This window comes from Delphinus delphis, chromosome 2 (assembly GCF_949987515.2).
Source record: "Delphinus delphis chromosome 2, mDelDel1.2, whole genome shotgun sequence".
Lineage (NCBI taxonomy): Eukaryota > Metazoa > Chordata > Mammalia > Artiodactyla > Delphinidae > Delphinus > Delphinus delphis.
The window spans coordinates 9,607,731-9,622,000 of record NC_082684.1 but is presented as its reverse complement, the minus strand read 5'-3'; the positions used below and the strand labels follow the sequence as shown (position 1 = coordinate 9,622,000).

At 46.4% G+C, this 14,270-nt stretch overlaps 1 protein-coding gene across 1 annotated transcript; it reads left to right on the top strand.

The window, feature by feature from the left end:
• Positions 1-11,052: 11,052 nt before the first annotated feature.
• On the top strand, positions 11,053-13,657 carry TCL1B (TCL1 family AKT coactivator B). The gene is made up of 3 exons (XM_060001182.1): positions 11,053-11,214; positions 13,244-13,414; positions 13,604-13,657. Exons 1-3 carry the CDS (start codon positions 11,053-11,055, stop codon positions 13,655-13,657), a joined length of 387 nt encoding a protein of 128 aa, XP_059857165.1.
• Positions 13,658-14,270: the final 613 nt, after the last annotated feature.

Genomic DNA, 14,270 nt, shown 5'->3' with positions numbered 1-14,270 from the left:
TGGGCAGACAAGCTAAATAGACATTTCTCCAAACAAGACATACAGGTGGCCAGGAAGCACATGAAAAGCTGCTCAACATCACTAATTATTAGAGAAATGCAGATCAAAACTACAATGAGGTATCAGCTCACAGCAGTCAGAATGGGCATCATCAGAAAATTTACAAACCATAAATGCTGGAGAGGGTGTGGAAAAAAGGGAACCCTCTTGCACTGTTGGTGGGACTGTAAATTGATACAACCACTATGGAGAACAGTATGGAGTTTCCTTAAAAAAACTAAAAATAGAATTACCATATGATCCAGTAATCCCACTACTGGGCATATACCCAGAGAAAACCATAATTCAGAAAGACACTTGCACCCCAATGTTCACTGAAGCACTATTTACAATAGCCAGGTCATGGAAGCAACCTAAATGTCCATCGACAGATGAATGGATAAAGAAGATGTGGCACATATATACAATGGACTATTACTCAGCCGTAAAAAGGAAAGAAATTGGGTCATTTTTGGAGACGTGGATGGATCTAGAGACTGTCATACAGAGTGAAGTAAGTCAGAAAGAGAAAAACAAATATCATATATTAACTCATATATGTGGAACCTAGAAAAATGGTACAGATGAACCGGTTTGCAGGGCAGAAATTGAGACACAGATGTAGAAGAGAAATGTATGGACACCAAGGGGGGAAGCAGTGCAGGGTGGTGGTGGTGGTGGTGGTGTGATTAATTGGGCGATTGGGATTGACATATATACACTGATGTGTATAAAATGGATGACTAATAAGAACCTGCTGTATAAAAAAATAAATAAAATTAAAAATTTTTTTTTAAAAAAGAAAAGAAGAAAAAAGAAGGCTGCCACCGGGCTTCAGGGAATGACCCACTTACAGCCAATTGCTTCCTTCCGGGTCATTCTGATGGATTAAACGAAGGACCATTTAAAACCACGGCCCAAAGAGCCAGAGGGAGAGGCTGTGGAGGGATGATGCAGCTGGAGCCCCATGCATGCTCGTGGAAGCTCGGTACCACCGTCAGGAAAAGCCCCAGGCACACAAGGGCGGCCTCAGCGAGCAGTCGGCTCGCACGAGCCACCTTGGCATAGATGCTGACCTCACTAGGCCAATTACAAAGAAGACCTTCAAGTAAAGTACGATAATTAGAGCCCCGGGGGCCACCTGTTCTGCATGGGGCTTTGTCTGTCCTAACCTCTCTGCTTTCACTGCAAACTCAATACCCAGGGCCTCTGCTGTGCTGTGAACACTCTTAGTTTTGAGTGCATTTTCTATAAGGCGTCGGCAGGAAGAGTGTCTGAATAAGTTGTATTCCAGCACACCTCTGGGTTCATGTTGGATGTGGCTGGAGCTGTTTTGAACCAGGAAAACATCTGACTAAAGAATATTTCAGTCCAACAAGTATTGATATTTGCTGGGTCCCTCCTGCATTTCCAGTGCTACATTTGATGCTGGAACACAGAGATGAATAAGAGATGGCATCTTACCCTTAGTTAACAAATTACCATTGACTGAGGCCCTACCATGTGCCAAAGGCTTTACAAATGTTATTGTTCCTTATGACAACTTATTAAGGTTGATACCCCATTCATGTTACCAGTGACGAGTAGGAAGCCTAAAAACGTTAAGTTACAGGCTCAAGGTCACTCAACTAGTAAGGGTTGGAACTAAGCTTTGGATCCAGGGATGTTTGATGGCCAAACCCACATACTTTCAAATACTCTAAGGTACCTATTTTTTGTCAGGGAGCCAGGGTCGAGTGGAGACAAAGATATAAAGCTTTTTTTTTTTTTTTTTTGGCGATACGCGGGCCTCTCACTGCTGTGGCCTCTCCCGTTGCAGAGCACAGGCTCCGGACGCACAGGCTCCGCGGCATGTGGGATCTTCCTGGACCGGGGCACGAACCCGTGTCCCCTGCATCGGCAGGTGGACTCTCAACCACTGCGCCACCAGGGAAGCCCAGATATAAAGCTTTAACTACTATCCAGTCACTATAAACCCACATGCTATAAGTCAAGGCCAAGGGAATTGGACGCTGTAGCAGAAGTCAGAACGGAAGGCGGGAAGCAGTTCTGGAGTCCCTGCCACAGGCTGGAAGCTGTGTGCTTCTGGTTTCCCAACTCATTTGCAAATGGAAAATATTATTATGGTTTCTGGAGGAATAGACACCCTCTCTCTCCATTTCTTTCGGGAGGGAGAAAGAATAGCGGGGTTACATGAATTCAACTCTTGATCCTCTTCCAACAAAGCTCTGCTGTGAAAGACGGCGCCCCAGCCCATACTCCATCCCCTGAGGCAGGGAAGAACTCAAAAGCCCCTCTGACAACAGTGCAGACCAGTTTGCAAGGGCAGGACAGGCTCTGTGTTAACGGAGAAAACGTTTCCTCATTTGGGCTTTAGACTGTCGTGTCCTATGGGGGAAAATGTCTGTCCTTGGGAGAAATGCCAACTTTATTGATCTGTTAATAAAAGAACTGGCAGCTTATAGTTCTTGCCGATGAGGAAACTCAAATCAGAGAGGCCAGGTTCACCCTTGGCCATCAGACTGGAGTCCATCAGACCAATTGCACTTTCCCCCTTCCCCAGGCTTGTAAAACTGGGCAGTGCCCACCCGGCAGCACCCACCTGGCTGAAGCCTACACCCTGCTGTAGCCCAGGGGCCAGACCAAAAGGACACTCTGAAGGAAGAGGGAGGGGCCACGGGAGGGGAGGGCTCACCTGCGGGCAGGGGTGGAATCTATCCAAGTGGAGACTTAAGAAATGGGTGCTTATGGGGTGAGGGGTTATCCCGCAGGTGGGCAGGCAGGATAACGGGCTGGAGGGACAGTTCACTGGGGAACCTCTCCTTGCAAAGGCCAAAGTTCCTAGGTGTTTTGTCTTACAAAACTCAAGGGGAAGTCCAAGTTCTCCCAAACCCTAACATTTGTCTCTTCTGCATCAAAATGTCCCTTCTGAAACGGACCCGACCTTCAGTAAAGAAACCTACATTGGCCCACCTGCCTGCTGGGGGTGCTAGTTTTGTGGAAACTGACGCCGGTGACCTGGTTCCCTTCTACCCTCTCCTAGTGCAGAAGGGGCCTGGCCAATAAGGCAAACCACGCCTCTTGTCCACGTTTCATTTTTGCAAATGCTTTTCCGGGTTTTTCTTTTTCTTTCTTTCTTTTTTTTTTTTTTTGCCGATATTATAGAGTTTTTAAAATGTATCTCATTTAAAAAGTTTGCATTTTCTCAATTCCTCAATTGGCCATTTGCATTTCCTTTCTGTGAACTTATCTGAGCCTTCCCCTGTTTTTCCAGTGAGTTGCTCCTTTTACTTATTGGTTTGTGAGAATTCTCTTTATATTCTGGAAATAAATAGTTTGCTGCATATTTTTAGTATTTTCTCATTTTGGTCCTTCTTTTTTTCCTTAATATATTGCCATTAGAAGATATACTTTTGGGCATCTCAAGATGAAGCAGTCTTTTTATTTGCCTTTTGCTTTGTGTACCATCTCTAAGAAGATTGTCCCTATCTAAGGATCATAAATATATTCGCTGTGATTACCTGCTAATAATTTCATATACGGTGTTTATTTTCTAGCGTTAGGTCTCTCCAAGCCATTTGTAACTTTCTTGTGAAAAGTGGAGGAGGGGAATTTCCTCTCACCCCCACTAATCTGAAACTCTTAAATGCATCTAACCCTGCTTCTCCTTCTTATCACAGTTACAATGGAAAGAGAATCCTTCCTCCCCTCAAGGGCAAGCCATCCACTTGGGTTCTCACCTCTATGCCTCCCTTTCTCAAGAACTGCCTTCAGTTTGTACCTTACCTGTCATCATCACCCCTTCCTTCCCTCTTGGATCACTTCCATCAGTACAAAGACATGGTTTAATTTCTTCCACCTTAAAAAAAAATACCTCCATCCTTTGGGGTAAGACGAAATAGTTTGCAACAGGACAGAGCTACAGCCAAGCCATAGAAAATCTGGATAAAAATAAAAATTGTATTTCCCAAAGCATTAGGGAGCTATGGAGCAACCAGGACCAGAGGAACTAAAATTCTGGAGAAGGGGAGACTTCTCAGAGGTGAGCATCTGCCAATGCTTTTCCCTTCTGGTCATTTGATGATTCTGGGTCCAGGCTAGAGGGTGAAATAAGGCTGGGACACAGGGCTGGTGCAGAGTGACAAAACTGGAGGCTTGGGGGGCCACAAACGTCCAGCCAGATTCCACTCGAGACGAAACGAAGCAGGACCCTATGGTTCTTACCCCCCATGTCCTCCATCTGCCTTTTGTCTGTAGAGAAACGTTAGTCAAAGAATAAGTTTAATCAGAGAAGAGAGAAAATGCAGAAACAAAGGAAAACAGTCAAATGAGACCAAATAATAATAGTTTAGTCATTAAGCAAAGTCAAGGACTTTATTTCCTCCTCAAGGGCTACAGATAATATTCTGAGCCATATCCTTTGAGCTGTCTTATAGATACCAAAGCCACCTCCAGGTGGAAGAAGTTAACTACATGATGACCAGACTGCAGCCGTGACATAAGCTGCCACAATTCCGAGAACTGGCCTCAAGGAAATGGGAACAAACCGACCCTGAAACTGAAGATTAACTGTACTTAAAACAATCAAGATGATGCTGGTCAGACCACCGATGACCAATTTCAAGATGACTGTCAGAGCTGACTGTGCTGTTTCTGCATGTAGCCCCCTCCCTCCGCCTATAAAAGCTCTTGCCCGCTGATTGGGGGGAGGGGTAGTCAGCCTTTGGACACGAGTCCGCCCTTCCTCTCCCAGCTGCCAGCCTCTGAAATAAAGCAAACTTTCCTTTCCACCAACCTTGCCTCTTTATTGGCTTCAGAGCAGTGAGCAGCTGGACCTGTGTTTGGTAACAGAGATATGTGTTGAATTATGAAGCTGTGTGACGTCAGAGGCTGAAAAACTAAGCTGAAGACCTCTGAAAACAGACTAGAATTCTCTGGAGTCTCTTGAAAAGACAAAGGCTCACCAGGGGTTGGAGTGAGGACAACCTGGTAAGAGCTGAAAGTACGGGAGGGAGCAATGAACTGACATCAACCATCAGGCATCTGTGACTGCATTTTTCCTGAGGACACTGGCTGATTCTGATGCATTTGGCCAAAGTGGAGACTTGAGGGACCTCATACTTAGACCAGTGCCCTCTCCCCAAAGGGCTTTTAGAATAGAAGCGGCTCGGGGCAGGATGCTGAAGAGCAAAGCCAAGCCCCGAAAGACAGAACAGAATCTCCTGCGGTCTCTTTGTGCTGAGACAAAGCCCCACCAGGCTCTTGACTGAGAGCCACACTATAGAAATAGGGTGAACTTGAGGGAGGTAGACTGATGCTCACTGGAACTGGAACTGGACCTTGATTCAATTCTGTTCTTATCAGAAGTAAGCCGTTCGGTATCTCACTCTATCTGCCCAGCAGAGGAAACAGTTAACTCCATCTGGGGGAAGACAATACTATCTAGAACTTTTCCAGGGTTTTATACCCACTATTTGGTATTCACTTAAAAATTACTCCCAAAGAAAAAACATGTAATTGAAAACCAAGTGAAAAAGCGGACTATAGAAGCAGACCCACTAGTAACCCAGAAGTATCAGAAAAGAACTTTAAAATCACTGAGGAGTATGTTTAAGGACACAGAAAGAATGATGGACAAAATGGTTCAAAAGATAGAGATTATCAGAGAAGTTTCAAATCTATAAAAAAAAGCATCAAATGAACATTTTGGACCTGATAAATATAATATTTGCAGTTAAGAAATCAACTTATTGGTTTAAGAGCTGATTAGACACAGCAAATGACAAGATTAATAATGAACTGTAAAATAAGCTGATAGGAGACATCAAAATTGAAGCTCAGAGAGGAAAAATGTTTAAGCCTCAAATAAAGCAGAGCAGGGCATAGGAGGCATGGTACACAATTTATAAGGTGTAGCAAAGTGTAATTGGAAGCACAGAAGAAGAGAGAGAGAATGAGAGGAATAACTGAAGCTATAATGACTGGGAATTTCCCAAAATATTAAAAAAAAATAGAGTTAAGTGAATTTTTGGATGTAGGGACAATATACATAAATCAGTTGCTTTTTGCTATACCAGCAGCAAACAAATATAACACAGAGTTTAAAATAACACCACTTAAAATAGCATTAGTCAAATACTTAAGAACAAGTTTAATAAAAATAGAGGAAAATTAAAGACAACCTAAGATATGGAGGGGAGGGACACACACTATCCTGAGATTGTAAGGTCCAATATGGTATGGATGTCAGTTCTCTTCAAACAGACCTATAGATACAACACAGTCCCAATCAGAATCCTAGCAGGCTTTCTGGAGGAGAGGGATGGTAATAAACTGATTCTAAAATTCATATGGAATTGCAAAGGTTAGAGGATAGCTGAATTAGGGTTCTACAGAGACATAGGACCAACAGGGCATGTGTGTATATGTACATATATGTATATAGAAAGAGATTTATTATAAGGAAATGGCTTACATGAATATGGATGTTGGCAAGTCCAGTATCTGCAGTGTGGGCTGTCAGGCTGGAGACCCAGGAGAGCCAAAGGTGCGCAACCTGGAGAGGCAGGAGAACCAATGATGCAGATGAAGTCCAAAGACAGTCTGCTGGAGAATTCCTCCTTGCCTGGGGAGGCCAGCCTTTTCAGTCTATTCAGGTCTTCAGCTGATTGGAGAGGCCCACCCACAATGTGGAGAGCAATCTGCTTTACTCAAAGTTCACCGATTTAAATGTTACTCTTATCCCAAAACACTGTCTAAGGTGACACATAAAATTAACCATCACAATATCCAGGCAATCTAGACGGAGAATAAAGCTAGGAGATTTATATTACAAGATATCCATACCTATTTTAAGGCTATAGTAATTAACAATGTGCTATTGACACAAGGATAAAAAAAAAAGAATGGAATAGAAAAGAAAGTCCAGAAACAGACCCGTACATATATGTTCCAGATTTATGACAGAAGTGATAATACAATACAGGAGAGAAGGGATAGTCTTTTTAATAAATGGGATTAAGTTAATTTGATGTTAACATGGAAAAAGATACTCTAGATCTTCTCCTCACATCACACACAAAGATAAATTGCATCTAAATATAAAAAGTAAAACAATAAAACCTTTAGAAGAAAACAGACTATACCTTCAATGCCTTGGAATAGACAAAACTTCCCCAAACGCTCATTATTCAGTTCCATGGCTGAGTCGAGTTTCTTTTATCATCCTGCCAATTTAATACTGTTGATAGTTTGAAACAAGCAGAGCTGGAACTTGGATGTTTTTGCCTGTAATACTGCCTGAACCATCTCCATCCAGTCCATTTCTAGGAATCCCTGATTACTGAGTCACTCTTTTGTTTTATCATTAGTTCAAACGTTTATCAAGTGTGTACTTATGCCATTTCCTTTCCCAAACACTGTCATTGCTCCTGATCAACTTGATCAAAATCAACTAGTTGGATTGGCATCCTTGCAATGAAGCATCAGCATCCACCTCCCCACACATACCACTACCATATTCTCATCCTTCCTCTTATGATGAGCCTGCATCCTCAGCACTGGCTAATCCTCATTATTCTCTGACCTCCAAATACATCCTGAATGTCCCCTCTCCATGTCTTTATTCACGCTGGTGAACAACCCCATCTGTGCCATGCTGTTTCCAGGCTATCCGCCTCCAGTGTCCTGCCTGCCTTGGCCAATTTGGGCTCAGTACATGGGAGGAGATGAGCAGAATATGCAGAGATCTTGGTGACCAAGACCCAGCCTTCCAAGTCCTGCTCAGTGCCCATCTGCGGTCTAGAATCTTCCCCTTAGGCTGAGGGCCCCAGCACCAGGACACCTGGACTTAAGGTTTGTGAAGGGTGCCCTCCGCTGGAGGAGGATAGCAGTGGGTCCAGGCATGACTACACTGTCTTTTTTTTTTTTTTTTAACATCTTTATTGGAGTATAATTGCTTTACAATGGTGTGTTAGTTTCTGCTTTATAACAAAGTGAATCAGTTATACATATACCTATGTTCCCATATCTCTTCCCGCTTGCATCTCCCTCCCTCCCACCATCCCTATCCCACCCCTCTAGGTGGTCACAAAGCACGGAGCTGATATCCCCGTGCGATGCACTAGCTATCTATTTTACGTTTGGTAGCATATATATGTCCATGCCACTCTCTCACTTTGTCACAGCTTACCCTTCTCCCTCCCCATATCCTCAAGCACAGCAAAGGAAACCATAAACAAGACCAAAAGACAACCCTCAGAATTGGAGAGAATATTTGCAAATGAAGCAACTGACAAAGGATTAATCTCCAAAATTTATAAGCAGCTCATGCAGCTCAATAACAAAAACAACAAACAACCCAATCCAAAAATGGGCAGAAGACCTAAATAGACATTTCTCCAAAGAAGATATACAGACTGCCAACAAACACATGAAAGAATGCTCAACATCATTAATCATTAGAGAAATGCAAATCAAAACTACAATGAGATATCATCTCACACCAGTCAGAATGGCCATCATCAAAAAATCTACAAACAATAAATGCTGAAGAGGGTGTGGAGAAAAGGGAACCCTCCTGCACTGTTGGTGGGGATGTAAATTGATACGGCCACTATGGAGAACAGTACGGAGGTTCCTTAAAAAACTACAGATAGAACTACCATACGACCCAGCAATCCCACTACTGGGCATATACCCTGAGAAAACCATAATTCAAAAAGAGTCATGTACCAAAATGTTCATTGCAGCTCTATTTACAATAGCCTGGAGATGGAAACAACCTAAGTGTCCATCAACAGATGAATGGATAAAGAAGATGTGGCACATATATGCAATGGAATATTACTCAGCCATAAAAAGAAACGAAATTGAGTTATTTGTAGTGAGGTGGATGGACCTAGAGTCTGTCATACAGAGTGAAGTAAGTCAGAAAGAGAAAAACAAATACCGTATGCTAACACATATAAACGGAATCTAAGGGAAAAAAAAAAGGTCATGAAGAACCTAAGGGTAAGATGGGAATAAAGACACAGACCTGCTAGAGACTACACTGTCTTTACCAGGCTCTGCCCGGAGCTATCCTGGAGAGATCAAAGGGCTTCCCAAAGACTTTGGTGATACCCACCCTGGAGAGTGAATCCTTCAAATTGCAGGTACCAAAGATGGACACTTGGCCAGGAAACATTGCTGTATCTCAGACATGATATGGGCCTGCTGAAGGACAATGGTCCAAAATTCTGTTCTCATAGCCCGCCAGTGATCTTCCTTCCATGCAGGTCCAAGGGGCCCGGGATGGAGCACATGGCATGAGAAGGGAGATCAGTGAAGCACTTCTGTTCATTTTCAGTGGCGTGAGGTGGGGATGACAGTCTCTAGCTCATGGAGTTGTTGGGAGACGTAAATGAGAGAACACATGTACAGTGCCTCATGTGGCATAGATGCTCTGCACGTATTGACCAATTCTGCCCCCACCCCACAGACAGCCACATACCTGCTCATCTTGGAGTGAGGATGAGAATACTCGTACGTATCTGTGATATGGAGTGACAGAGATAAATACTAGTTGCATTCGTGTTACAAAGGGTGGACTGATGGATTTTGCTCAGGAAGGGGACAGGTCTGGGAGCATAGCTAGGACCTGGCATTTTGCGAGTACTCGCTGTGTGCTAGAGGCACTGCTCTTTACACACCATCTCATTGCATCCTCAGAGTAACCCAGTGGGGTTGGTGCTTATAGCAGACAGGCTCTGGGGAACCCCCTTGAGCCCTGACTCCCGATATCCACATCCTTGTATAATCCGTCACCCTCCTGAGTGTGGGCAGGACCTGCTCCTAACCAATAGAATATGGTAACAGATGTATGTGATCGTGTTATTCAAGACCGTAATGCCCCTCGTCTCCTACGGCCACTCCAATCCCACGATAGAAGGAAAAACACCAGGGGAGGAGGCGGAATTGCTGTGAAAAGAGGCTCTGCCTCTACAGAAGCTGCACAGTGAGCTCCTCAGAGGCAGGCATGCTATGTGCCACTTACATCAGCCTGCCCAGAGGAACAGCGTCATCTCATTGCTCATTCTCAGATGCATAAGAATCACACTTGCGGTTTTCAACAAGAAAATGACCATATTCACGTTGCATTCATCAGAAGCCCAGGGTGCTTACCACACGGGCCTGCCTCTTGTGTCCGTGGCCTCCTGTCAAAGCAGAGCTAATAAGATGACCAGGCCAAGCGGGTGCTCCGGACCCCATGGTCAAGGATAGGGTGTGCAAGATGGCCACACACCCTCCTTCCTGTGGCCTGGTTTCCCTCACACTTTATACGATCCCGACTGCAAATGCCCCTGGGGCACTGGCTCATTTTCTGTGGAGAGGGAGCCTGATCTGCCCAGGATGTTCCTTGGCCAGCTATCTCCAGGGGCAAGAATCCACTGAGCTCACTACCCCAAGGGTTCGCGATTGGGGTCCTGCTGAAGGAATGGCCCCGGGAAGATGCCCTGGAGGAAGGTCAGGGCGGTCCCTGCCAGCTCAGAATCTGGAGCTCGGAGGTTTGCATAAGGCCTGGCAAGTGCAGAGGATGCCAGCGATAGGCTGCGGAGGCATCAGCGGAAGCAGGGGAGCGTTGATCTTAAGGAACCAAACTGCCCCTGCGCAGCGGCCTGGGGTGGCTCTCTACCTGGGGAGCTTCTTATCCGCCGGCCCCTGAGGCTCCCGACTCCGGTCCGCGCACCTCCAGGCAGGTGGGCCCAGTTCCTCCAACTCCTGCTCTGTGGCCCCGCCCCTGCCTGCCCCCAGAGGCAGAGGGCTCCTCCCCGCTCTGGCTCTGCCCCTTATTCAACCCCCTCGCACCCTCACACCTGGGCTCGCTGGTCCCTGCGGCCCCTGCCAAGGCTCACGGGCCCCGCCCCCAGGATCACCGGCCCCACCCCACTCGGGAGCCAGTCCACTTAAGGAGGCTGAACACCTGGGAGGTTCCATGTGTGCCTCGAGGCCTGCGCTGGGCACAGCCTTGCAATGGAAGCAGAAGCTTCTCCGCCCCTTGGGTCGCCCCCATGCTGCCTGTGGTTCCGGAGGCCGGGCATCTACGAGGATGAGAATGGAAGGACCTGGGTGACTGTGGCCTTGCGGATCAGTCCCTCCCACAGAGCTTGGGGCAGGGGCTCCCCTGGCAGCACGGTGAGTCGTGGGACATGAGGGGAGGCAGCGGAAGGGTGGTACATGGACTTTAGCCCGTGGGGGCGCTGCATATTATGCAATGAGGATGCAGTTCTCACTGGCGCTGGAAAACTCGGCCTGTGTGGGTTTGAGCGTGCTGACCAGGAGCCCCTGCCTGGAGGGGCCACAGGCAGAGCTTATCTACAGGAGATGAGGCAGTCCTCCGTGGGGAGGCTGAGAGAGAGGTAGCTCAGGGCCTAGTGTTGCCCCTAGTGCATGCTGAAAAGGCTTCACACATCCGGCGGCTATTCAGGTGGGCTCTGCGGGATGAGTAGGAGTTCTCCAGGATCAGAAAGGAGACAGGACAAGCACAAGCAAAAGCATTGCAATCTAGAGCAGCAGGTGGGCCAACAGTATAAAATTTACCTTGGCTTCAGGCTCCTCACCTGCAAAATGGGAATAATCTACCTCTGTGGAGGTCACAGATACAGCTCACCATCTGAATGGCCTGGGCGAGCATTTGAGAGGTAACACATTCTAGAATTCCACCTTGGAAACTGATTCAGGAGCCTTGGGTGGAGTCTAAGACCCTCTATGTTTTAAAAGCTCCCCGGGTGATAAGGATGATCACTCAGATTGGAAACAGCTGCCCTAAACTGGGGGTTTGGATCACAGCCCATCTTTGAGGGACAAAATATAAATACTTCAGGGTAATATGGTAAATACTTATCCAGGTATTAAATAAACAATTCACGGTCATTTTAAACAATATAACACATTTCCTAGCTATCTTCAAATAGGTAATCCAGAAAGTTTTTTGTTGAGAACACTGAGTCTTTTCCACCCAATAAAGCATGCAGAAAATTCTGGACAAAATAGTTTCGTAAGTTTTCAAAAAGCATACAAAAGTGTTCAATGGGAAAAGAATGGATTCTTCAAATAACTTAGCCATGAGTGGGGGAGGGGAACCTGGAGGCTGAGCATGGCTTTCACAATTTGAAATGATTATTTCTGAATAGTAGATCTGGGTTTTCACATGCAGTCTTAGGATAGGAGATGGCTTTCTGAGCATGATCGAATGCAAGGGTCAGCAAACTTTCTGTAAAGAGTCTGATAGTAAAACTTTTCAGCTTTGCAGATGGTAAAGACTCCATAGCAACTACTCAACTCTGCCCTCTAGTGCAAATGCAGCCAAAGACCGCACACAAAGGAAGAAGTGTTTGTTCATTTGCAATAAAGCTTTATTTACAAAAGCAGGTGGTGGGCCAGATTGGGTCCATACTGTGCTGACGCCTGATCTAAAGACAGAATCCAAAGGGAAAGAGATTTTGCCACATAATTAAAAATATCCCTCTTGCAAAACTGGCTCATAAAGTTAGGACAACAAACGGAGAAAAATAACTTGCAACATGTATGACTGATAAAGGGCTAGATTCTTAGCTCGGAAAAACGTTCAGCACAAAGACAAATACTCTGATAGAAAACTCTGTAAAGAACTTCCCATTTAGTTACAGTCTGGTGACTTTCCCTCATTTTTATACCTTTCTGGATTGGCTGATTTTTTTTTTTTTCTTTTAATGTTCACAACAAGTAGTGATGGCCACAAAATATTTTTAAGGGAAAACCCATCACTCCCAGATCCTGAGGTCTATGGATATCTTATTTTTATTTATTTATTTTTTTAGATCTCTTATTTTTAGAAAGAGAATTTTTAAAACTATGGAAGTGGCCAAGACAGAGGGCCAACAGAGTAATCAGTGTAGGCCCGATGTTGCGGACAGGCTGGAAACAGAGGCTAACTTTTCAGGTTGTGGTGGGGTGAGTGGGATGCAAGTCAGTGGGAGGATGGTACAGAGGAGGCCTGGAGAGAACTAGCCCAAGGAAAACCCCCAAGTGATGGTGCCAAGGCTCTGGGTGTGGGATTCTAAAGGCATGCCCATCGACCTGTGGTCTGGGCAGCCCACCAGCCGGGCCAGGGGATCCAGGACCCTGGTTGTGTGTGTGCAGCTCAACCGTCCCTGATGCGCCCCCTCCTCTCTGGTCCCTTCAGCATGAAATCAGCGTCACAGTCCACATGTGGCAGATGCCAGTGCACCCCCAGACCCTCAGGTCCCCCAGCCATCTGCTCGTGTTCGGGCTGCCCCCCAAGTGGGAGCTCTACCCCGGGCGAAGGTACCAAGCAACGGATTTGAGACTCTGGGAAATAGTGGACCATGGCCAGGCAAGTGCATGGTGGCCCAGGTGAGGGGGATGGGCATTAAGTAGTGACCGTAGGTGTGCAAAGTGGGGCAAAGGATGGGAGGGATCCCTTCCCCGGGCCCCTAAATCCACAAACCCGGGTTCCCATCTGCTTCATTTGGATAGAAGAGCGTGTCCCAGGGGCTCTGATCACTGCTCCCCCGTTCTGCAGATCAACTCCATGGAGCAGCTGATCCTAAAACGTCTGCCAAGTGGGAGCCGCTGATGGGGCTGCTGTGTCAGGCCTGGAGCCTCGCAATGCGGACAGTGGACACTAGCAAGGAGGACGCCCTTCTTTACGGGAAGGCAATGCTGGTCACCTTGGCCTCAGGCTGCTCCCTGAGTTTTTCTTACATAGCCACCCGTTTACGCCCCCTCCCAACCCCAGTGGATGTGATTTCCACTGTGGACAGACCCTTAGTATGTTCACAAAACACTGAATAATGGTCATCATTTAATTCTCAAAAGAATTCTCTGAGGTGTACATATTAACATCCCGTGTTACAGATGAGCAAACAGGCTCTGAGGGCTGGAATGATTTCCCTGAAACCACAGAGCCTGGAAATAGCCGTGATCAAGCTTGGATCCAACGAACGTGGATCTCTAGGTCTGGCCGTGGCACTGGGGCGCCACAAGTCCAGTCAGTGGCAGTGGCCTTCAGGGACCCTGCGTCGACCCACAGAGCCTTCTTCCTGAGACTGGCAGCAGCTCGAACTGCGCTGAGGGCCCGGAGTGGGGCTTTTGCCCTCCTACCCCTGGTCCTGCTCTGACGGGCCACCGCCCGGCTCTTCTGAGGTTCCCTGACCGTCACCCGTTGTCTCCTCCCAGGCCCTGCTGGC